Genomic DNA, 25108 nt, shown 5'->3' on the forward strand with positions numbered 1-25108 from the left:
GCTGATTAAAAGCAAATTAAGTGAGAGGAGAGGGAAGGTTTTGCTGCATGGTTATATACTGGAGTCACGTGAAGACCAGCTTGTCAAAAAGTAGTCGGTTACATTCACAAACACATACATGGTAATTAAAAAAATCTAGATGCTTTCATCCATGTTGCAGATCACCCTCATTAAATTCTAATATGTGTTTTATGTTAAAATGAAGTAAAAGATCCAAATGCAAGCTATGTCTCTCTCTGTATATATAGATAATTTCTCTCTCTCTCTCTCTCTCTCTCTATATATATATATATATATATATATATATAATTTTAGGTTGTACAAAAAAAACAGTCAATTTCTTAATTATTCGGAAGCCTCTACTGAAATGAGAATAACTGATATATTTTCAAGTTGATTTATATTCCATAGCGACTGGATTTTTTTATTTGAACATACAGTCACAGAGACCATTATATACCTTCTCCTGGGTCAGATGGAAAAAAACCTTCTCATTTCTTCTAAAGCTGTGAACACATTCATGTGATTTTTCTTTATCTGAAATTATCCTAATTACTGAGTTTATGATGCATTATTGTATCATAGTATCATTGTTAGTTCATTTCAACAGGATTCTCTCTGTTCTTTCACAGTATCATCTGTTCTTTCATAGTATGTCAGAAGATTTTGCTCAAGAGTGACCTCATTATTCATTTTCTAATTGAAGATACATTAACTGTGTGTGAATCAAATGTTAAAATGAAGGAAATGCAATTAGACATAATTTTGTATGTATTCATGATCATTTCTATTTGGATATGACAGTATATTAATATGATTTTTACTGTTGTAACAAGCTGTCAATTTAATCAGGTCAACAGTAAAATTTGACATTATTAGAAGCGCTGGACTTTTAGTGACTATAGTGCTACATAAGACAAACAAGAAACTAGCAATAATACCTGACTCCTTCAACTTTCCTTTTCTTCACTTTTATTAACTTAGTTTCCTTCTTCCGTATCCTATTTTGATTCACTGTTATTTGAAGCCTGTTAATATGCTATACACTCTGTTGAATATCAATCAACTTTTATAGCACTAGGCATTGACCTTAACCATGGCTGCTGGCCATTGCTTATTATTGGATAATAAACTCTTTCAAGTTCAGTGGACTGATCATTCCTGCAGGAATAAAGTCATTATTAAAATTATTTTGGTTTTTGAAAGTTGTTTTCATTTTAAGTGTAAAAAGTTAACAGAAAAGGTATGGCTCATTTTGTTGAAAATTTAACCTTAATTTGAGCTCATTTCTGGTAACAGCCCAACCACTGAATGGACAGATTAAATCGAAGTGCACTCGTTAATCAAAAGCTTATAGCATATTCAACCTAGAGGAGTTTCAGCTGTAACGATGAAAGAGTAACACTTAAAGATACAGTGAAATGTCTCCAGAGAATACCATTCCTTGTGTGTAGTGGAGGAATCTATGTTCTTAGTTACATAATATGCACAGCCATGTTTTATTCATGGGGAAAGGTCATGCCCTGCTCATCTCCAGTAACAGCAGTGTGCTCACTGGCAAACAACAGGATACATTAACTTTGCCCTTCCTATCTGAGTGCAGTCCTCAGCTGCGCACCCCATAGCCGTATAGGAAAACAGAACGGTACTGTAACTTTGCCTCTCGTTTCTGAACACTCTCCCCAGACTAGAAGAAGATGCAGGGTACTGTAACTTTGCCCTTCCCATCTGTGTGCTCTCCACAGACTACAGGCACAACGGCAGGGACCTCCAGAGCTCCACTCTCTCCGTTCCTGAACAAGTGATGTCATCCAATCACTGTTCCCGATCTGTGGACATGAGTCAGACACGGTCACGGTCGCCCAGTGTCCCGCCCCCTCAGAGGTAACGTCCCCGTACCATCAGTTGTCACTTTGTTTCATGGCAGGCACCCGGCCCATTCTTTTCAGAAGTGTGACTGTTAACATCGATAAAGCTGTGAGGGTGGAGGACCCTGCTGGGGTATAGCTCTGCCCAGTCCCACTCATTACCATGGTCACAGCAACGCAAAAGTCCTCAAATGGGGACGAAGCACAGCATTTACCCCCACACTAAGGCACTCATTCCTTGAAAACAAATCTAGGTCACTACTTTGGTTGTTCACTTGGAGCATGACCTCTACTAATGTGACTAATGCTGGTAGTGGCTCACCTAAATACCTGTGATGAGTTTTAAGGAATAAGTGTTGCTTTCACACCACCATATAAGTAAACCTACAGTCCTTACATGGTAGTGGTACAGCAGTGTGCTGTGTTCTTTCGACCCAGAGTGGGCTAGAGCCGTGTCTGAAAACATGACATGGTGAATTGGGTCAGGTTGTTTGCTTGGGCGGTGGTGTAAGAGTAGCTGTGAATGACATGGGCGCATCCTCTCCTGGCAGCCGGAGTTTGGACCACGGCAGCCGAGGGCCCCCGTCTCAGTACAACACCACGAGTAGAATGGACCGGCACCGCATGTCGGAGGACCACTACTCCCCTGACAGGTATACCATCCGCGCCCTTTCTGATCACACTGTTTCCGGACTGTCAGTACAATTAATGTTATTCAATGGTTTTTTCGTTTTATGTTACTGTTATTTTAGTGTTGTGTTCGTTATTAATAACAGACTGGTATTTCCTCTGAATATATATACTTTGCATACATTTATGTATCATCCTTTATACACTATGTTAGACACTATGTGTTTTATTCAGGTCATCTCCAATGAATTAACATCATGCTAGAGAATTATGCACTTACTTGTGGTTGGGAGGGTATTAACTTTGGAGTCTTCTTTGTTCATACAATGTGAATGTCCTGATATCAGGTGAAATATCCTATACTATGCAACCCTTAATCTTCAGGTGACAAGCACTTTGCATTTGAAACTGCAATACTGTACATCCTGAAAGATCGCTCACAACCAGGAGTTTCGTGTGGAGACGATACAGTCATCAGGTTCTGTCTCGGATCTTAATTTACCTTTCGATTTTTCAACCACGCTAATCGCATCGGTGCTGATGGAGGTGGACTGGCCAAGTCTGTCCGTCTTCCTGCCCGCGTCACGTTAATCTGATCAGCTTCCTTTCGGGGTGGTGGCAGGCCGTCAGGCAGGCCCGGGCCTGCAGCTCCGCCAGGCTGCTAATCAGGAGCGTGTGGCCACAGATCCTTGGCAGTATTTTCTCCCTCCCCCCTGCTTCCCTCATTCCAATTAACTTTATTTCATATTTCAGGGGCACAGTCTAAATCAGAATCATAAGTAGAAAATGCACTTATCTAGATTGTGTGTGACAGTGCTCTCTGGACTGTATTTCAGCCCCTTAATTAAATACATTCCTTTGTTATTTATTGAAAACAGTTGAAAATGAAACAGGAAATGAATAATGAGCTGCTTAGAAAGCTTGGAAACGTAATAAAATTTCGCCACAGTTTTAACCACTCCACCCCGGAGTAAAGCCACTGGCTTATGGCTTCAGGCTGAGTACAGTATGGTGATTTCATTGCATTTTGCAAGTTGCAAAACAGATTCTTTAACCAAAATGTTTGCTTGTGATCATTTACTGTAACCTTGAACAGTTGGCATTGTGGTTTTTCTTTCTGTGTGCAATTGCAACAAAATTGATGAAAACACATCTGTAGATGGTGACTTTGTGTTTCCACTCGTGGTAAGAGGTTCTCAAACTTTTCTTATGAGGAAAAACCTTGGTTGCGTCACATAGCTGCAGAATCAGATATGTATTCCACAACATTTTAATCTGTATCAGTTCACTGTCTGGCTGGATATTTGGCCTGTTAGCACATCCTCATTGTCCAGTTTGAAAACCTCCTCTCTTAACTTCTAGGTATGAATACTGACCAACTGTTTCCAGCAGCTTTGTGCAAGATGTAAAATCAGGGGGTCACTCCTCTGTCCAATCAGAGCCCTCCATACATCCACTCATGGGTCATTCCTTAGGGAGGGAGCGGAACCCCCGCCACCCAAGGGTCTTCTCCAAGCCCACTCCCATGATCCTCCTTTGCTCCCATCATGCCTCTCTCTCCCCCCCTCTCAGCCCTGTTCATCCCTGTCTCTGTTTTCTCCATGTGGTTACAGCCATTACCTCACCCTACCTCCTCGATCCAGACACAGCCCGCCTGTCAATCACCTCCACAAGGATCCCAGGTAGACCCTTACCTGAGTGTACCCCGGTGTGCATGTGTGTTCCTTGCCCCTCTCTAGATCCCCTGGGGTAGTGTCCCATTGCCACTGTCCTGGGCGGGTACCGATCTTATGGCCCAGTCAGTGTCGCTCTTTACCACAAGGACACCGGGGCCTGATCAGAGTGCTTTGAATGTGTTTTGAAAGCACATTTCCCTTGAGGATGGGACAGGGAGTCGCACCGCGACAGGCCTCGTGGCTGTGGATGTGCTATGTGTACGTTCTTTTGCGGCCTTGTGCTTTCAAAACAGGGTGTATTCTTACTGCCAATCCCAGCATAAAGTGTGGTGTGGTGTGGAAGTATATATTTCGCCTATGAGGGAAAATATATACTTAGGAAATCATTCAACTCCTTCTGCTTTGTGGTTTGTCCTCAGCTTTTCTATTGATTGCACATTTTTATTAACGCTGTGACAACCAAGCCTGTGTGAATAACTAAAACTAGGAAAACTTGCTTACAAAGTTATTCACAAAGTTTAAGACAAACTGCAACAAGGAAGGTTCTGAATAGCCCTTTTAGAATCCAAGAACTTTTTCCTAATGTTTCTAGAAGGTGAGCTACGTTGGGTGGCACCCACTGTGTGTTTGTGCTGTTACACTGCAAAAGCTAATGAGAAAATATGGCCAACATGGTATCACATGCCTCCTCTACCACATTGTCCATGCAAAATCAGATTGTTTTGTCTCCATTTCAGCATAAACCTCCACAGGGAAACTGTGTTGCTGAATCCTCTGTCTGCCTTCTTACACTGGCATATTCACCAAATCATACCACTCCATGTCACTGCAGTACTGAAGTTGTAACAAACAGAATTAAATGGTGTATGTCTGAAAACCACTAACCACACATACCTGTTTCATTCCACGTTCTGAGAAACGTGAGCGGGAAAAAAAATTCAGCAGTCACCCAGGATTAAAACAGCAAGCGTATTTGTTTCCAAGCAGCACTCAGTTTTGGCACAAACAGATATTCAACATCTCACCACTGAACTCTGACCTCTGTTCAGATACCCTCCCCAACCCCGAAGCCTGAGAGAGGTTGCTTGTTGGTATTTGTCTTGTGGAAAGTTCTCCAGCAGAGGTTCCTGCCTGTGCCTGTCTGTTCTCTGCTTAGTGTATACAGTATATCAACCATATACACCCGATATACACTCAGCATCCCCTGTAGCCGCAGTGGCTGTGTGTTTGGATCACTCCTCCCGTTGGCTAGGCTGTTGTCCCTTCCTTCCTCTCGTCCCAGTGGGGTGTGGCAAAGGGGAGAAGCCCCTCCCGTTCTCATGCTTTGTCTTTCTCACAGTGCTTGTTAAAAAAAACTAATAATACTGACCAACTGTGACGTCTTTTTGGCTGCAGCAACAATCTCATGTACCCAATCTATCGAGAAGACGCGGTCAGGTTACTGCGCTCCACGCGGATGGCTCGCACGTATTCCGAGGGCGCGTACAATGATCTCGAGAGGTATAAATGCTACAGTGTTATTTCTGTGTTGGTCACTTGATGTTTTATTGTCGTTGTTGTTGTTGTTGTTATGGCTTGTATTTTTTTAAACAATTCATGATTGGAATGATAATACAAACCATGCCCTCAATAATGTCCATTTTCAATGGATTGCAAATCCATAATGGATTATGAGTGTCATTCCGGATCTTTCACAGGGGTATCAGACACACGACCATATGCATGGACAGAGTGGCATGCAATATTGTTTCTTGTGGCATCGTTAGTGATGATTGTGACTGTGATTAGTAGAATTAAGTGCTATACACGGAGCTGACAGTGCTATAGTACACCCCATGTATGAGTACAAAAATGACAAAGTATTGCATCACCATACCGATTTCTGGTGTCCTGAACTGCTTGTCCGTGGTTATGACGAGTCACCCATCGATAGCTCAGAAAGCCTACATCTGTTTCTCGTGTAAGCTGAAAGATCTTGAGACACGGTGTGTTGTCTGCATGCACAGTGTAAAGGAGGGAGTGGGGGGAGGGGTGGTGGAGGGGAGGGGCAAACTCTGACTGCACGCATGGTCGGACTTCCTCCACCCCATTGGTCACCTAAGGATTCAGCTCCACAGCTCAGTATATGGTGCCCCAGCCGTGGGGACCTCTCGGCCCCTGTCACTCCGGCCGCTCCTCGTTCCGCCCCCTCCCTTCAGTGACTCCCTCCTTGGTTGGGGCTGGGCTGGACCCCCCCCCCCCCCCCCCCACATACCCGAGGGACGGGGACGGACGGCAGGGTGTGTATGAGCACCCGGGGGGGGGCACGGTGCCAGGTGACAGGCAGCCGAGCCGCCCCACGTTCGCCGGCAGAAGTGCCACAAATGGCTCTCTGGCTCCTTTCGCCATCTGGCTGTCAATCAGAAAAGCCAATCCGCGCACTTTTCCTACACGCGGGGAAAAAAGTGATGAGTCCTCAAAACTGCTCCGCCGTAACCAAGCGTATTAAACTGTCACTGAGTTGTTTAGAGCCAAGGCCGGCTCTCGGGCTTGGAGTGAAATGAAAGGCAGTCACATCCCATAATGGTCACAGAGGAATAGAATAGATTTCCCACTCCCATTCAAACTGTTGCCATGTGTCTTGTGCCGTGTCCAGGAGGATTAGGAGAGAGAGGAGAATGCACAACATCTACGATGACTCATACGACTTCCCAGAAAGGTAGTGACACCACTAGAAGTGTGCTGCCAGTGCTGTAGGTGTACAGAGAGACTTAGATGTTAGTCCTGCATTTACCTCTCCCATAGACTCACAGTCTGTGTCTGCTTTTTAGTTGTAGTTTTCACTACTGTCTCTATATTAAGTTGTACTTTATCATGGCGGCTTGACTTTTTTCAAAAGTAGTGTAGTGCTGTATATGATCATGTATTTGTCGAATGTGGTGATTTGGATTTAAATATGCTTTGTGCTTAGATCTATGTAGCATACAGCCCAACGGATATAATTACATAAAAATATAAATGTATATACAATAAAGACGGATGCTGGCTAGTAGTTTTGGCTAATTATGACATATTTTAGTGGGTCTTCTTCAAACAAATATCACAACTGTGCAGTCACAAATGCAGATTATCCAGGTCACCTGTGCAGTAGCTATCAGACAGTAGTTTTTGGGGTAAATAGTACAAAATGCATGAACAATTGACAGTACTTCTCTACTCCATAATGTGTTTTTCCTATCTATATAGTGGTTGGACTGGGAATGAAGGCTAAGGATCTTAAGTGCCACTGTCCTTTGTAGAGACTTAGATGACTTCATCCCATTGTTGTATTCAAAACTCTTGAACAGATTGGTCTAACAATCTTGTGCCTCACCAGCCAATCACGAATCAATCCACACACAATCAACACAATCTGTGCAGTACCTTTTACATCTGCTCAACCTCCCTCTGAAGTGAATGCGTTTTACTGCCATTACCATGTTTCGGACCACAGTCTCAGTTCGCACTCCAGACATAGTCATGGAAGCTGGTTCTAACCTCTCGAAATAACCCATGCTGTGTGTGCCTCTCTCCGAAGATATTACAATGGCCCTAACCATGTCCCGAGCCTGCGGTCAAATCATATGGTGAACGGCACCTGTGAGGAATACAGGTAAGCGCTCCCCAGGCCCCTCGCTGTAGCAGTAGAGGCTTAGGCCCATGCTATTCCTGCACAGTGACCTCTCAGGTGACTCTCGTGTTTCATTTATCTGTGAGCCCATTCACACGGCAGGGGTTATTACCGGGACGCCTGGCGCTCAAGGGTAGTGTAGCGGAGTGTCGCGTGGGATTCGATCCCATGACCCCCTGGTCGTATTTACTCTAGAAAACTCCGACACCAAAATGCTTCACTCCCGGGAGCTCACTGCTCGTGATGCCTCCCACTAGGCCAAGTGTACCAGGCTGTCCTTGAGTGAAAAGGCATATTTTGGTATGGGTGAAGAGCAAACATCACCGTTGAAGAGATATCATACAGAAGGCAAGACAGAAGCATTAATAAAAAAGCTGTTGTTGCCTACTGCTGATGTATAGCATTCAAAGCAATTTATTTTGCCCCCCCCCCCACTTCCCCCTACAGAAAATGTTACTACTTTTTATCATGCTCTGTTTTCGGGCTTTTACAGTAGCAGCATGTATGCAATTTAGCAGACATGCTTGGAATTATTATTATGCAACTGTTTTTTGTAAACGATTCTGTTGTTCCACTGGTTGGTTACACAGCTAAATATCTGATGGGGGTATCATCACAGATATACAAACATGCCAGTTTTTATTAGGGGCATTTCAGTGAGCTCAGAGATGCTGATGCTGAATCCAAATTGATGTTCATATCAATTACTTTTTCACTGAGATTAGAAAGATTAAATGTAGTATATTTATACTGTTTACAATTGTGAATGGTTTGTGCATTACTTGATATTTCTTAGTAAACCAGACATTATAATGTCTGCACCAGAATGTTTTAAATCTGTCTTAATCAAAGGAAACTTTTTGAAGATGATTAGTTGGACAGACAGCAAACTGCATTGTGCCATTTTATTTTTTGTCACATGTCAAAAAAATCACATGTACAGTGAGAATTTGTGGAAAAAAACATTTAACTGTTACTTGTAAAAGACATATAGGGTTATTCTATGACAAAATAAAACAGGAACGGTGTTCGGCTGGATTCATTATGCGTGCATCTGTCTTGTTAGGGACTTAACAACAATTTACTTAGTGGAGGCTTGGCACGCCCAGCTATGCACTTTTCCTATGGTTGGTTTTGAAATTCTTTTTTGGCCTTTTCAGAGAAACATAAATTGAACGTTGGTCTGCAGTTGGATATAAATGTTGTAGTAGTGATGGTTGTAAGGTAAACTGCTGAGTCTTTTTCAGAGAACAGACGTTTAAATGCCTGACTAAACGCTGGTGTTGACTTATTTAGCAGACCCTGCCCGAGGATAGAAATCGAGCCGTGCACAGACACAGAAAGGTATTTTTTAATAAGAAGTAGCTGTGTTAGTGTCTGTATAATGCTAGACATTATATCCACTGTACCCCCAAACATGTCTCTGCTGGATGTTAGCTGCAGAAAAACCTGGCATATTACAATATAGCTGTATAGAAGCCCCAATTCATTTCCTCCTAGAACTGGTCCATGCTTTCCTGCCTACTTATGTAATTCCTAACACAGCAACTGAAAGACACGGACGGAGAGTGCAAGAAGTTCACGCTGTTCTGGTCTTGGGCAACCGTGTGGTCTTATAGCAGAGAATCAGTATTGTTATATTAGACTCACAACTACCACACAAAGTCTTTAAGAATTGTTTTAAATATTACTCTCCCTCCTTCAGCTGTAGCCCCCACTAGGCTAATATGCATTCAGTAAGCATTCGATAGGCTAATATGCTAATGCTTGGCTAATAGGCTAAAATAAGCTTATATGGCTAATATTAATTAGGTAATACCTTGTAGGTTATGGAAGGATCTCCCAGTATACCTTTATGAAAAGATATATTGATCAGATTATTAGGTAGATATATAGATCAGCCAGGTAAATGTTTGCTGTGTCGCTTTAGCAATAAATTGTTTCAGACACAGAGACACGGTGCACAGACTCACTGTAAAACAGGAAAGAGAATAAAAGAGAATAAAATGGTGTGATACGAGTGAGAAACACTAAAGGGAAATCTCTGCCTCCTCCAGGAGGGGAGGTCAGGTTCGGCTGATCTGGAGGGACGCGTGAGGTTTTCCTCCAGCTGCATAATGGAAAGTTATTGCTGCCATTTTCTCAGGAGGCAGTGATTAATGAGATGCTCTGTGCACGGTGTCTTTGGAAGCAGAGGGTTTTTACGGTCGGGCAAGGAGTAGGGTGGTGGGGGGGTGTGAGGGTGCCAGTGCTTGACGCGGCCCCCTGACGGTACTCACTCGCCCTCTCTCTCGCTTTCACGCTAAGAGAGGACAACGTGCCCACATTTCCCTACCAGCCTGAGCCCCATGCTTTGGAGGAGAGCATAAGGTAATGGTGGTTGTGAGTGGCAGGGTGTGGCCACTGGGTTTGGTGTGCTAGGCTAGCATGTAGAACCACTACTTCTCATGGGGTAGAATAGTAGTTCTTTCCTTAGTTTAGTAGTATGGTGCTTGCTGATGCAAAAAGATTAAAATATTTCAGCGTTCTGCCATCATCAGTAAAATAGTGTGCTGTGTCTATATACCATACCTGAAAAATTACCACAGTTCTAAAAGTTAATCATAGATGAATAGCCAGTCAGTGCCTACATTTTCAGTAGGGCTTGGATATTTTCATTTAGATATGAGACAGGCAAGGCAATAGTACACCTCCATTCCTGCCCCCACCATGGATGTTTCAGCTCCTAAGAAGAACTGTCTCTCTACTGTCACTTTGTCACTGTCACTCACTACTGGTGCTTGGCCACTGGTCCTGAGAAAGAGAACGAGCCTTTGCTGGATGACTTTTCAGCCAATGGGAGTTCACCATTTATGATGCAGCAAAAAAATTCTTTCATGCTTTGTGTGGTGATCCTACAAATGGCATCTTTATGCCATATGCACAAGAGAGACTCCCAGAAACCTGGAGTGAAATGTGAGGTTTTTCTGAAGAGGAAGCTCAGATTCAATGTGCATTCCATGAACATGGGTTTACAAAACAACAACCCAGTATAATTGCTGTCATTGAAATATATGATGTAGGCACAATTATTTATCAGTCAAGCTTTTCTCCCCTGGGTGTTGGTGTCGAAGGCTTCCAGGGTTTACCACTTTATCACCAAAAACCCTGAAAATGCTGGACATGATACATCCTACATGTGAATGAATGTAAAACACGTTGGAAACTACTGATGAGCATTTGCATTTGCCATGTTGCTACTTAGGTGAGATGAACTGAATGTACATGTGTGTCCTGACAGATTTAATATACTGCCTGTAGACGGATGGACTACAGGTATTAATAGTATGTACGTTTCTGGATATCTACATCCGACATATTATTACAGCATTAATGACATTGCATTTCATACACAGCTACGTACATGTCTTTGCCAGTGAAATGTATATACTGGGTATGTGCAAAGTTGAAACACATTTTCCCAAATGCATACATTCTCCTATTCAATAACACAGTAGTCATCTCTCATGTAATTACAGACCAATTGCATATAAGCCCTCAATAGAAAAATCTCTCAGTAGCTGATTTTTTAATTCAATTTCTCGGTTATATGAAAGAATGTTTTTTGTCCTCTCTTGCTAAATCTCGCCATACCTCCTCATGGATTCTCACCAGTAAACTTTTATCTTCACAGCTCACAGATGACCATGATGAATACCTGTGTTCTCTTAGGCGTCTCATCTGCAGTGAGTGCTACTGAATGTGCCAAACTATTAACCTTTCTCTTTTCATTTCTCTTTTATTGATCAACAATTCCAAACACTGCATTTTGAGTGGGGATTCTCAGTTGAAGCTGCCGCCTCCTTCCACACTGCGATAGCTGAGCTGAATGACAGTGGTCATTTTGTGGTGTCTCATGGAGTGTACTTTACAGCAGGCCTAAACAGTTTAAACACACTGTCCACAGCTTCCATAGCGACACACTGCACACTCTCACAGAGTCTGGATGCCACAGGTCACAGGTTGTATCACGCAAGTCATTTCTCCTTCGAAGGGAAAGATGCACCCACCTCTTCTTCACCTGGCTGGCACCTATCCCAGAATTCCTCCTCCCTGCTCCAGAGGCCAGCCCCGCCTGCTTTTGTCACATGCTCTGCCCCACACAGGTGTTGGGGGTTGCACACACTGAGCGGGTTCTCTGACTAACGTTGCAGGCATTACGGAGCCCTGGACAGGCGTGAGTATCACAGGTCCCGGTCCGCGGACCAGCGCCCCGCTCTGGAGCGCCCCAGCACCTCCCGCTCCCGGTCCACGGAGCGCCCGGACTCCAACCTCATGAGGTCCATGCCGTCCCTACCGGCCGGAAGATCCGCCCCTCCCTCACCCGCCTTAACGAGGTGACCTGGATGAATCGCAAGCAGCCCGACGAATTCAAACCCCCCCCACCCCACCCCTTCCGCCGCTCCTCCTGCTCCTCCCCCCTTGCACTGCTTACTCCCACTCCCTGCCAAACTCACCATTTTATTTTCTCCAGAGGTGACCGTGCTGCATTTTTCTCCATCTTAGACTAGACATGTAGAGGTGTTAGATACTAACTCTTCCTCTTTTTTGTTATTATAGACACACTACTTATATTCCAAGCGAATATAATGGTGTGGGGCTGCCATCGTACTTTCTTTACTAACATTACTCGGTGTTTAATGGCATCTTTTTTCCCATGTTGATTTCCTTCTTTTCTGGTGGGCCATCAGGCGCTAGGCCGTGTAGTGTCGCCCCCTGCATCCGCGCACTCATGGCTGCTGTCACTCTCTCCTCGCAGCCCCGGCGAGTCGACCACCAGCGCTTCTCACGCCCGGCGCCGCTCCAGCCGCGGGCCCTCATAACGCCTTTCACTGCTGGTGTGATGAGGTGTTTGATGTTTGACCAGATCATGTGCCAAATGCGTGACCATTGTTTCGCTCATTCACTGCTCTCCCACTGCAGCTCCTCCTCATCCTCCACTGGTAGAAAAGTGTTTACCTAGAGGCTGAAGGGGCCCAAGAAGCAGTCTACCAAACAGTCTACCTCCTTACTGTGTGAATCTGAATCAACTCTGTCACTATGAAGGCGCAGTGAAGGTTATGGTCTAGCTCATACACAGTGGTTGTGGTAATATGCTCATACATACACTGACATACACAAACACTACATATTTACTGAATGAATTTTGCTGACACATTTGTTAGCCTTGTTATTTACAGTGTCTGGACTTCAAATGTGGAATTTATTTGCATTTTTTCCCTGAAAGACACGCAAAACACGATGTGATGAACTCAAGATTAAAGCTGAAAATACGATGCATTGGTTATTATCAAGATGTCCTTGCTTTTTGGTCAGTGTTAGAGGTGATCAGTATTAGAGGTGGTCCTGAGTCAGTCAGGATTTACCAGGCAAAATGAAACTGGAGACTGTTGAAGGCAAGGCTATGCTGTTCACCACTGCTTTGAGTTACACAGAACACCTATTTTTACTGGGAGTCATGAGCACTCCCTGAGGGAGACATGAGCACTCCCAAGAGGACAGAGACTCCTTCATTCCACTGCTGTACTGTATGTGTGAGACTTGCACATACATGCTTAAGTATTTGCAATTGTGTACACTACCTGTGGATACATGCTGCATTATCAAACTTTTATCACTTTTGCAGTTTTGTATGATTCCATTACAACTATATTGTGTATATATATATATATATATATATATATTTACTGTATACACACATTTTTCAGCATCTCACATCTCACTTTATTAACAGAAAGCATTACATTTCAGGCAATATTTTTTGAAAGAAATGTTTGAGGGGCTTACCATTTTGCCTATTACATTTGCCACTTAGCAAATCAGCTTTAACACTTCAAGCATTACAACAACGTAATCATCATTCATCAAAACTATATTATTAATGTAAAATTACATTTTATTTATTTATTTTGAATGTGTAGACACAGATGGATGCTGCACATTTATAGAGGAAATATGGGATGTAATATGTGCACCGTGTTTAGGTTAGTCAGCTAAATAGACAGTGCTTGCATGACTAAGTAATTTTTAGTGTTTTGTCAAGTGCTGATGAGAATGTTTTCCCAAATCTTGTATTTTAGCTGATAGTGATTGCTATTTGCAGTGTTTTCTTTGTAATTGTTGACTAAAACTGAAAACATTGATTTTGGTACACTTGTATAGGTATTTCTATTCTAAGGAGACATCTGTGTCATTCCCTGCACTTGTGTAAAGACCATTTTGACACAATTTGAAAAAAAAATCTGTGTTTAGACTGACAGTAATCTTCTATTGTGGATGCAGTTTTGTCAAATGCTTTTAGCCTTGTCCTCAAGTGCTTATTTGAACATCTGTAGAGCAGGGACTCAGAGCACCATCAACTCTGGTTTCCATGGAAACAGGCATCAGATAGCATTCTGGGACACAGTCTGTATCATGCTGCAGAGAGCCCAAAGTGAATGGTAAAGTGAATATTAAATATAGCAGAGAGACACCAGAGTTCAGAACTCCGGGAGGATGTGGTTCTCAGACAACAGATTTGTGGTCATGCAATCACTGTTTAAATTACTTCCTGGAACATTCATGGACAAATCTGCCATTTTTTTCCATCTACAAGTTTTGCTACTCAGAAAGCCATATTGCACAAGAATGAGAATGAGAGCATGATACTCATGTATGTGAACTGGCATACATACATGTGATTAATACAGTACGTTTTGGAGGAACGTGTATCAACCTTTCATTTTTGCCCTCATGAAGAGAGAGTGGTTATGCCTGTACTTGACTCTCAGTGCCAGTGAAGTTGTGTTTCTGCTGTATCTGTCTCACATTTTGACATCTGGTTGCTGACCATCTTCTCTACTAACAGAAAAGCACTGGTGAAGAACAATTAAGGGAAGCAGAAGGAAATTTTAGACCCCCCTCTGCCCCCTGCCCAGGGCCTCCGAACTGACCCTTTTTGCATCTGGCCCATCCCAACATGTGCTACTTTGTGTCCCGTAGGGCGCACCCACGCAGCGGATCAGTCCAAACCAGCCCCGCCAGTACCCCCATGTCAAACCGGAGAGGACGGCAGCTACCGCAGCTCCCCCCAAAGGGAACAATGGACAGAAGTAAGTCATTGGTTCATTTCGGAGAGGATTCTGATCTCCACCTGGTGACCGCAATGGGTCACGTGCACCCTCAACAAGACCTGAATGGTGAAAAACACAGAGCATACAGGTTTACAGATGCACCATTGGTCAAGACGGCAAACAAAATATCTGCATATAAAGATGTGTGTGTCTGACTGTGGTGTTGTTTTAAAAAGTGGATCTCTTTCCCATTGCAATCAATGCACTGTTTCCCACCGTTCTCGTGTCATCACGTCTGGCCACAGTGATTTAAAACAGTAAGTGAAAGCGAGTTAATGTAAGAGAGACTGGTTTTTGTGTGGCCTGCACACAAATAGGAGGTACTGGATCTGAATATACACGCAACACGGTGTTTTTTAAATATTCTCTTTATTTTCAATGGTCTGCCTTCGGGGGATTTATTTTCTGGAGTGGCAAAAAAGTCCATTGAAAATACGGTTAAATATGTTTGATGTGACGATTATTTTTTAACATGTCTGCCCGGTTCCTTTTCCCAACTCCTCCGCAGAAGATGGAGAAGAAGGAACAGAGCCTTACCAAGGTCTGTAGCCACCAGTCCGGGTTTGGTTTCGCAGAGGGGGTCCCGAGTGGGGCCACCCCAGCGAGAGTAAACTCGCCCGCAATGGCCGTCGGCTGGTTTCACAGTGCCGTGGCTCCGTGAAACTAGGCCGAGCCCGTTGCGGGCCTGTCCACCATTTGTGGTTTGGGTCGTGTGTGCTGTAGCTCTGTTGGGGTTTCAGTATCGTGTCGGTGTTGTGTTCCGGTGCCGTCCGAACGTAGTCTTCTGTTTATCGTTTAATTTTGTTTGCTTCTAGCAGTTTGTGCAAGCACGCCAGTCCCGTAGCTTCAGAACATAGCAGTGGTCCGCGTTTCTATCGTTGCCCATTTTACAGTAATTTAGTGATTGCCCTGGCCTTTAGCAACACTGTCTGGGTGAAATACTTGTGGAGATTTCAGCAGTGACGGTCCGCATCTCCGCCAAGCTGGAATCACACACTTTGTGAAGGCCACAGCTGACTTAGGTGTATTCATATTCCACAGAGGGCATGTTGCCACCTCTTGTGGTAGACGCGTAAATAATGCATATGGAGAAAGGTGGAGGGGGGCTAATATTGAATTTATGAATAATGAATCCTCAATAACAATCCAACCTCCTTTCAATCTGACAATCCTTTTCCCCCCGGATGTCCTCAGATATGATGTCTGTCTTCCACTGCAGTGAGACAGCAGCTCTGTTCAGAGAGGGGTACTAGACTGAACAGAGCGTTCAGAATTACGTATGACATTTTGCCTCTGGTCTGGCCAGTCACTTAGATTGTATGTTTGTGTAGCTATCATGACCAGGACATCTGCGAATCTCATCCATCATTTTATGGAGCGAAAGCCTTTAACCTCTATAACCGCTTTTGAAATGTCACACTGTATGTTCAGTCTGATAAGGAATTACAGTAAAAGGTGTATTTCTCCTTAGTGGGTTCTGAAACCAGGTGGTAGAAAGAACCCACAGTAAGGGTCTTCTGCTTACTGATTTTACTTCTCCAGAGCGTGTTAGTCTTTATTCATTTTTTAAAAAAGGTTGATCTTTTTTAAAACTTACCTTGTGTGTATGTGGGGGGTGGGGGGGGGGGGGGGGGGGGGGGGGCGGGTATGCAAACTTTTGGTCTGTTGATAGATTGAAAAAAAAAGATCAAACCTTTATGTGCCTATCTGCTTGCATGGGTTTAACCTCAGAAAAACCCTGCTTCTTATAAGGAAGACTGTCATGTAAAAAAGCGTTGGTGAAGCTCTTCTTCTGTGGAGCCAAGGCAGTGAAAGAACAGAGTAGGTCTGCAGTGATTGGTGGGAGCAGTAGCAGGGGGGTGAGGGTGGGGGGGACCCACGGTCTGCTGAAAAACTTGTCAAAGCACTCACCCAGCTCTTTCATCATTGTCAAAGGCCATGAATGCTCTCCCTGTCACTTCCAAACCCTACCTCCCTGTAGAGAATGAGGCATTGCTGTGGACTGCCTGTGGGGGTTTAACGCAGTTAAAGAACACAAACCGTCTCTTTCAGTTTGGTAGTGTCCCGGCCCCACTACACAAGGCGGGCAGGGCCGCTGTCTAACAAGAGATTGCTTCACATTTAGGGTTTAGAGTATAGCTAATTAGTGCTTGAAATTGATTATTTGCATTCAGGAACAAGTCAATAGGTTGTCAAAAAATGAAAGTGTTTACTTGGAGGTATCATGTCACTCCCACAATGCTTAGTGTCAGCCAAAGTCTTTATCTGGGATTTGTAGAGCTTCTCTAGCTCCCTTTGAACAGTGTAGTCTAAGGGTAAAGTGTCGTTCAGAATGTACGCTAAAGCCTAGTCTGGGTGATGTGACTAGGCTTTATATAGCCCCAACCCCTTGTGCTGGACCGGATGTGTTGACATTGGCTGGACCAGGTTGGCTAGGAGCATGGAGAGATCTCATTGGCCCATCTGAATGTGATCCTCATTTTGAGGCTAATCAGAAAGAGGATTGCAGGGGGCACTGACAGGCTTTCTCCTGGATCTCCAACCCCAGGCTTGTGGCTTTGAAACACTGTTATTTACAAATCCCAAGTACCCTGCTGCTTTGCAGTGAAAAGAGTGAGGATTGTTTAAAAAAAAAGAAGATCAGAAAAAGGCAGGTAAACATGAAAATCTTGTGAAATAGCTGCTTGTTTTCCCCCACAAAGAAAAATTTTAGTCACTGTTGCTCTGTATGTACATTCCATCACCGTTTAGTGGAAAGCAAGGTGAAAACTAAGTCACTTTACTTCCCATTGACTGTAAAATTATTTGAAATATGATACTGTAGCAGCACATGCAATTGTAGTGACTGTTTGTTCCTCTTATGCCATCTGTCCAATCTTCGCTGCAATGTGTTTGTGACCATCCACTACATTCCCACCTCTGACCACGCCCCCCAGAAGAAGCAGGGGTGGAGCTTGAACCCCCTGGACCCCCCTGCCTACCGGCTTCTGAGGCTGAGCCAGGTGTGTCTCTCAGGGTGGGCGGAACCACCTGACCCTCCCCTTTGCCCCTCCCCCCAATCTGCTGGAAACTCCAAAAATGTGGAACTTCAAACTTGGCACATTTCTGGGATTGTTGCATTTAGCATATAGTCACAACCAAAAATTACAAAATAAAAGAAAAAAGAGATTGATGACTTATTTACAGGGTCAGGCGGTGTAGCGGGTGCATTAGAATTCTCTCTTACTTGACTGAATACTTGTAGCATAAGTATTAAGAATTAAACACTCAACAGAGATTTCAGTGTATTTCATGTAAGGTTGCTTCTTTGTCAGTTACTGTAATACTTTAAAGTATTTAAGTTATTTTTCAGGATGTCAGTACAAGAAACTACCAGAAGTCATTTCATTTAGTATATGAAACTGACTTGCAAGACATACCTTCTCACTCAGATGTTTGGTTAATTGCAAAGAGTGCATAGCAAAGGCTGTGTACAGTCACTTGGGGTTTATGTCTCTCCCGAAGGTTTATCACTGAATGACTGATTTAAAAGGACCAAAAAGAGAGGAAAGCATACATTTTTACTGCAGTGCTGTGTTTCTGCAGCAGGGAAACAGTAGGGATCAAAAGAAGTCAGAACTGACAGAAACCCTGAGCAAGTGAAAAGATGTCACTTTTTATAAAGTACACATGAGCGCATGCAGCACAGCAGTGTGCAAACTCCCCTGCTGGTAACTTTTAAACATGGCTGATCCATGGCAGTCCTGTTTGATTTGCACACAGGCAGGAAGAGTTAATGCAGATTTGTAGAGCAATACAAACACTCGCACATCCTCACACACATACACGCATGTACGCACCTTCACACTAACACAAACACACATACACACACACAGGTACACTACAGACACACACACACACACACCCACGCACCTCCACGCACCGCCCTGGCATGGCTGCTAAGGACTCTGAGCAGCATCCAGGCACCGTTGGCAGAGGCAGGAGTTTCCAGCAGGTCTCAGTCCCTCCTCCTCCATCCGGCTGTGTGCTGTGTCCATGCTCCTGCGTGTCTCTCGCATGACTGGTGCGGTTCGGCAGCCAGCTCCACCTACCCCACGCAGCACACGCAGCACTGAGTCTGCGGGAGTCAGCAGAACTTCCCTCAGTCCAGCTGTTTTCCTGTGTGCTGTGAGCAGTTCAGCCGAGCGCAAAGAAATCACTGCACAGAGGCTTTTTATTTTGTTTTATGTGTTTGTTTGATTTTAGTTTGTGATTAATTTGTTGTGTAACACTGTTGTCTGTTGCGATTGGAACAATATCGTGAAATGCCCATTGGGGGTTTCATCAAGAAGACAAACAGCATTTGCTTCACGTTGTAGAGTCCCCATTTCAGCTTCAGAAAACTCCTTCTGAGGTTTTTTCTATCCTGCAAATTCTACCCTTTGATTTTAATCAGTAATATTGTATACCTTTGTTGTGCTAAAGTGTGACCTACATCAGTCAGTGTTTGTATGTGTGTATATGCCTATATGCATATGTGTGGGTGTGTGTACATGCATGCATACATATGTGTGTGTGTTTTGTGTGTGGGTGTGCATGCACGTGTGTGTCCTTTTGCCCCTCCAGTCCTGCCTGTTCCATCCTCTCATTTTCTCCCCTGTCTGTCTCTGAACGGCATTAAGAATGTGAGGAGAAGCCTCAAGGCCCGCCGGTTAATGGGAGAAAAGGCAAGTGGACCTGTTCCTTCAGTGCGGTTGGTGTAGAGGCGTCCTGCATGCTGCTTTCAGTGGTAGTCTCAGTAGCCGGTAGTGCCGCGCTCTATGTGTTTTTCCCACACACAGAGCTGACCTCTGCGTGAACCACTCCCTCTCTGTCGCTTCCTTTTCAACGTAATAAAAAAAACGGAGACAAGGCTTATTAGGTGCAGTGCTCTTGCTTTGTGCAGATAATCTGAGAAGTCAAAGTTTGGAGTCCTGGGATGAAAGCAAGGCTTATCTTTCACAGAATCCCATCACACTGAACTTTGCTCATCATCCCCGTCACAATCCTGTCACGTTGAACTTCAGTCATAATCCTGTCACATTGAACTCAGGTCCCTCTGCACTGAGTTCTGGTCACAGCCCCCACAGCCCTCATTTAATGAGCAATGTGATTATTCTACATTGATGATCCCAAACACAGCAAGTGCTATCTTTAATTTAGGTCTATTATACTGGGAGAAAATTGCAGTACGGTGAGATATCAACATGTTAAGGAAAATGGTAACCTTTAATTGTTTCTTAAATCATGCTCCTCTACTTGCCAGAAATATGAGATGATTAGCTGTCATTATCTGAAGCTTTAGTTTTAAGTACGGCAAAATTATTAGTGTGGTGGATGTAAAAGTAATGACAATCAGTTGCAGTGCTCATGCAGCCTCTGTTTGTGTATGCTGTGTCCAAATACTCCCATAAATATCATAACATTTATCAAATAACATAAGTTTGATCCCCAATTATGTTTGCAAGGGGTAAAAATTTTTGGGGTTTTTTTTTTTTGGAAGGATGGGTCAGGTGGTCAGAAGGCATGCAATGTGCAATAGTTTTTTTGCTGAGCATAGAAAAAACATTTGCAGTTCTTCACCAGCAGATGGAGCAAAACCCATTATATTTGGAAAGAGCTGCACTTCACAGAAATGCTGAGGCGGATGAGGAGTGTCTTGTTTCTTGGCTTCTGAAAAGAAGGAAGCCCACTGTGTCTAATGTCCACTGCTGATGTATGCTGATAATCAGTATTACAGACAGGTCTGGGAATCAGTGAATGCCAGGAAATGAAAACATAGAGAATTTAATAATGTCTTTCTGACTTATTTTCCTGCAGACTCAAAAGTCTAACCAATCATGGGCTAAATCAGTTTGCCTTTATTTGGAAAGTAAAAAAAAATAAAAAATAATTTATTCATGCAACAGCATGTGACATTACAAACTCACATTAATGATGAGCAGGATGATACTGATGAAATCAAATGTATTTGACTGTAATAAAACAACAGCACAAACTTTAAGCATCAAGATATGGGATTCTTAAAGAAACAATCCTTGTGCATCCCTTCAAGCATGAATCCCCACTGACAGCTGGTAACGACTGTAACCTCACTCATTCTGGGGAAAAGTGAAAGAACGTGGTGATTCATGTGAGAAGCGGTGTGCGAGAGTCATTTCTTTTTCTTTTGTTTTTCCTCTCTCATGCACCTGCATGAGACATTTTGTGTGTGTGTGTGTGTGTGTAAATGTAATCTTGTAGATAGATCTGTTATATCAAATATGGGATTTTTTGTGCTACATTAAATAAGAGGCCTGGATATCTATCCTCTTCCATCTTGTTCTCTCCCACCACTGTAGATTAATCTGAGCAGTCTGTATTACAGAGGAAATGTGTATTCAGTAATGGTCAAGCAGAATAAGAAGGCCTGACAGTAAGAGAACAACATCATGGTATTGTGAGGCCTGCAGAAAGTCATGCCTTCAATGGTATGACCGTCTGCCCATGTCAGTGCAGCATGATCAATGCTGGAGATTAATTCCCCTCTGCCCTTTAGAGAAGAGACACCCGTGAGCATTCTGCCAACGTGAGCTCAGTCTCTTCTTCCCTGAGAACTGAAATCATAAGCATTCTTCTTATTCATGCTGATGGTGAGGTTGAATTTGGGCAACAGAACAGGTGGCATTTTGTCACCGTGAAATGTAAGCTGACAGAGGTTACGTAAGACTGGTTGTGAGGAAGAGATGAAGTCACTGACAGGCGTTTGACAGGACATGGTCTCACCGGGAGAAGCCTTGCGTGTGGTGACTCGTTAGGGCCCTCTGCAAGCTTTTGAGCAGTAAACGGGTGGGGCGAAAACGATAAGTGAAGCATCTGAAGACAGGACGCCGGAGAGGAGGCTGCTTCTCTCCTGAGAGTAAATGCGACCTGTGTGTGCTCTCTCTCCCTCTGGTTTGCACTAGAAGTGACGTGGGAGGACCAGCAGAAAAAGGTCAATGGTACAGTAACTGACGGCAAGACGCGACAGGACCCCTCCCCCTCTGAGCAAGGTTTGTGCAGGTTTGAAAGAGTGCCACTCTGTGTAGCATGGGGCCCACCAGGAGGCTGAATGGAAAGCTCCAGGCAGCCATACAGGGGACCCATGCGCTATAGTTAGACCTGCTGTCTGCTGCTCTCTCTGCTTTAGAATCTCTTTCTCCCTGGGACCTGCAGGGTAGCATTGTGGGTTCAGACCTGTGCTGAAGAACAGTAGGTGGCTTTATAGAAACAACTCTTCCCAGCTGACGTGGCCAGTAAAGGGTTAATACCAAAGGGTCCATTGCGTGGCCAATCGAGAAGGGAGAACTTGTTTTACAGATCTGCTGTATGTATGTATGACATTGCCTTATATTTCTGTATGCAGCAGAATACCCGAATGCAGAGAGTTTGTATTAGGATTCACATAATGATCCTTTTGTAGACTTGTCCCCTCCCTCCATGTTGGATTGCAAACTCTAGGATCATACTTTCCATATAACTTGCTATTCCCACAACATAAGGTACAAAAAGACAATTTGAAAATGACACAAATTTGATGTCTTTCAGCATAAAGGAATAAGTGGCCAAAGGGTTGAAATAGCAATAGATTTCCAGCATCACTGAAGCACAACCATCCCATGATTTTGAAATGTGGTAGAAGTATATGCTTTGTACATGTACATATTTGGGGAGCTGAGGATGACATCTGTCTGCCTGGGAAGAGTTCAAGTGTATGAATGCATCTGTAGTTGTTTCTGTTGTTTTCCCATCACTAGTAGATTCCCAATCTGATAGAAGCTTTTTCTTTTCTCTTAACTAGAGTAGTCTTCATGTGTGTTGCAGAGTGCCTAGAACCCTCGCTGAATTAGCATGTTTTTTTCTGAACCCCCACCCCCCCTTTGGTGTTTCCATGGTAACAAGCACATCACTCTGTTTTTCAAGTTTAAGGTTATGCGCTTGTGTAGCTGGCAGAGAAGTTAAAGTAGCTGTTTTCAAATGCAGGCCCATCACCAGAGAGCTAGCATACCCATACATGCACCTACACATGTATCTCGCGCTGTGAGGAAGCCTCAGACACACTTAGAGCATCAGTTGGTGTTAGATGCCCATGAACCACAACCATCGTGTTGTTTGAAAAACAAGGGAAGAGCCAAGTGGTGCATGGAATGGACAAAACTGATGTGTCCTCTTTATGTGTACGCTGGATGCCTTTGGTTTTTGCAGATGGCTCGTCAAGGCAGGTGAGTGCCATGTGCGCAGGCGACAGTTCGGTCACAGAAGCCAAGTTGGCACGCTCACTTACTGAGCACTTGGCCTTGGCACTCACCTGCCCCAGGAGTCATCACTTCAGCCTGGTGTGTCACTCCAGTGTTTACCTTTTAAAGCCTACTTGGCACTGTTGATGTACAGCAGCTCAATAAAGGGAGCGGCACCTTGTTTATTATAAATGCGCTTCACTCCCTCGCACAGGGGCAGACTTCAGTTTTAATGAAGCTTTAGCATCACACACTCTCTCCAAGGGACTTTTCTCAGCACATTTTAATGGCAGCCAAAATTGGAGCTGAAGTTACAAAGCCTTCTTCGTGCCAGACAGCGCAGGCGTTTCAGCGGGGAAGTGGCGGGCCCTGTGCACGGCCCTCTGTTACTCGTTGGGGGACGCGGGTTCGAAAAATAATAAATGGAGTCATGACAGTTTGATCGAGGCTCGGGGAGTATTTAAATGGAACGGATGCTGGCCGTGGAGGTACCTTTCACCAAAGTGGAAAGAAAAGTGCCGCTCACGTCATTCTGCGGGTCTGACGTCATGGCGCGTCGCCCGCTGCGCGCATTTGCACCCACATACTCTCAGAGGCAAGGTTCAAGGGGATGCGATTGTGCCACAAGCCGGGGGGATCGAACATCCTGCAAGGCGCCAGCTATTGTTAGCAGCAAACACAATATGTTCCCGAACGCTGTAATTTCAGACACCAAACCAAGTCTTAGAGCCCCAGATACTCGTTATATAATAGCAGGTTTCATTGATTGCCAAAGCCTGAGTGCTTTGCCTTGAACCGGAGCGCAGCATTATTATAGAGTGCAATTTATAAAAACCAAGACAGTCAGGATAGATCTGGATGCTTTCTGTCTTCCATAGCTGACTTGTGCAGAGGGCTTTGTGCAGAGACCTAATACATGTGTGTGCTGGTGGGCCCAATTGTTCAAATGTATTTCCTGTAAAACTGGCATGCTGCCATTTTTATCAATGGGGGCATCCAATAAAGAAGCTGGCACATTGTTGGCACATTGCTTTAAATGCATACATGGTTGAACAGGGTCCCATTTTACTGCCGTAGTAGGAATAAAAAAATTGCAAAGGCTGCTACTGTAGCTGTGATCCTGATATCCTGTTTCAGTTATGAGAATGCAATACACTCCGCTTCGGGGAGGTTCTGAGAAGCCAAGAGCTGGGAGGGAGTGCATTTTGATCACCTCATATATGAGTGCGTTTTTTAAAGGACGTGCAGTAGACTACACAAAAGAGGCATGCACAGCAAAGAAGTTGCATGTTTCCGCATCTTTTAGACCGCAACGTCAAAACTGAGCAAAAAAGTTAACATAATGTGATCAAAGCAGACCGAAGCAGATGGCTCATCTTCTGTTTTATTCATACACCAGTTAAATGATTTAAGTAAATGAGGCCGTAGCACAGCCAGATGCAAATGAATCTTTAAGCACGTTATGAATTAAGAGCCTCCAATCAAGGCTTTATTCAGCATGGCAAATCAGCCATTTTGAGTATGTCACAAGGAATCTGTGGCCTAGAACAGGCCCTTAGAGGACAATGCTACAAAACAGGGGTGGGTAACGTGGCCTTTTGCTTATATTAAGAGGGCCTTTCAACCTCCTAATTAAGACCCCCTCAGATCTCAGCACTGATGGTGTCTTATTGGAATTATCTTGTCTCTGAAACCACACATGTGCCAGAAGAGGCCCAACACGCAAGATCAAAAGACACCTCCGTGTATGATTAATGACACTGAGATGAAGGAGTAGTTGATCATTGGAAAGAAAGGGGAAAATAACGCAGCTTTTTTTCTCCGAAGCTGCTGTGAATATGAAAACAAGGAAATTGTTTAA

At 44.0% G+C, this 25108-nt stretch overlaps 1 protein-coding gene across 33 annotated transcripts in view; it reads left to right on the forward strand.

Moving 5' to 3' along the window:
• Nucleotides 1–25108, forward strand: part of rims2a (regulating synaptic membrane exocytosis 2a) — a 187774-nt gene that overhangs the window by 121780 nt on the left and 40886 nt on the right. For 14 of the 33 annotated variants that reach the window (XM_036538373.1, XM_036538374.1, XM_036538376.1 and 11 more), the window contains 6 exons: nt 1746–1884; nt 2420–2521; nt 12017–12199; nt 14844–14953; nt 15483–15515; nt 21937–22023. In XM_036538373.1, the coding sequence (XP_036394266.1) occupies nt 1746–1884; nt 2420–2521; nt 12017–12199; nt 14844–14953; nt 15483–15515; nt 21937–22023 (654 nt within the window). Of the gene's footprint in view, nt 1–1745; nt 1885–2419; nt 2522–4111; nt 4223–12016; nt 12200–14843; nt 14954–15482; nt 15516–17910; nt 18109–21936; nt 22024–25108 lie in introns of those variants that run through there. The other 19 variants (XM_036538392.1, XM_036538371.1, XM_036538379.1 and 16 more) reach the window with 8 other exon arrangements.

This window comes from Megalops cyprinoides, chromosome 10 (assembly GCF_013368585.1).
Source record: "Megalops cyprinoides isolate fMegCyp1 chromosome 10, fMegCyp1.pri, whole genome shotgun sequence".
Taxonomy (NCBI): domain Eukaryota; kingdom Metazoa; phylum Chordata; class Actinopteri; order Elopiformes; family Megalopidae; genus Megalops; species Megalops cyprinoides.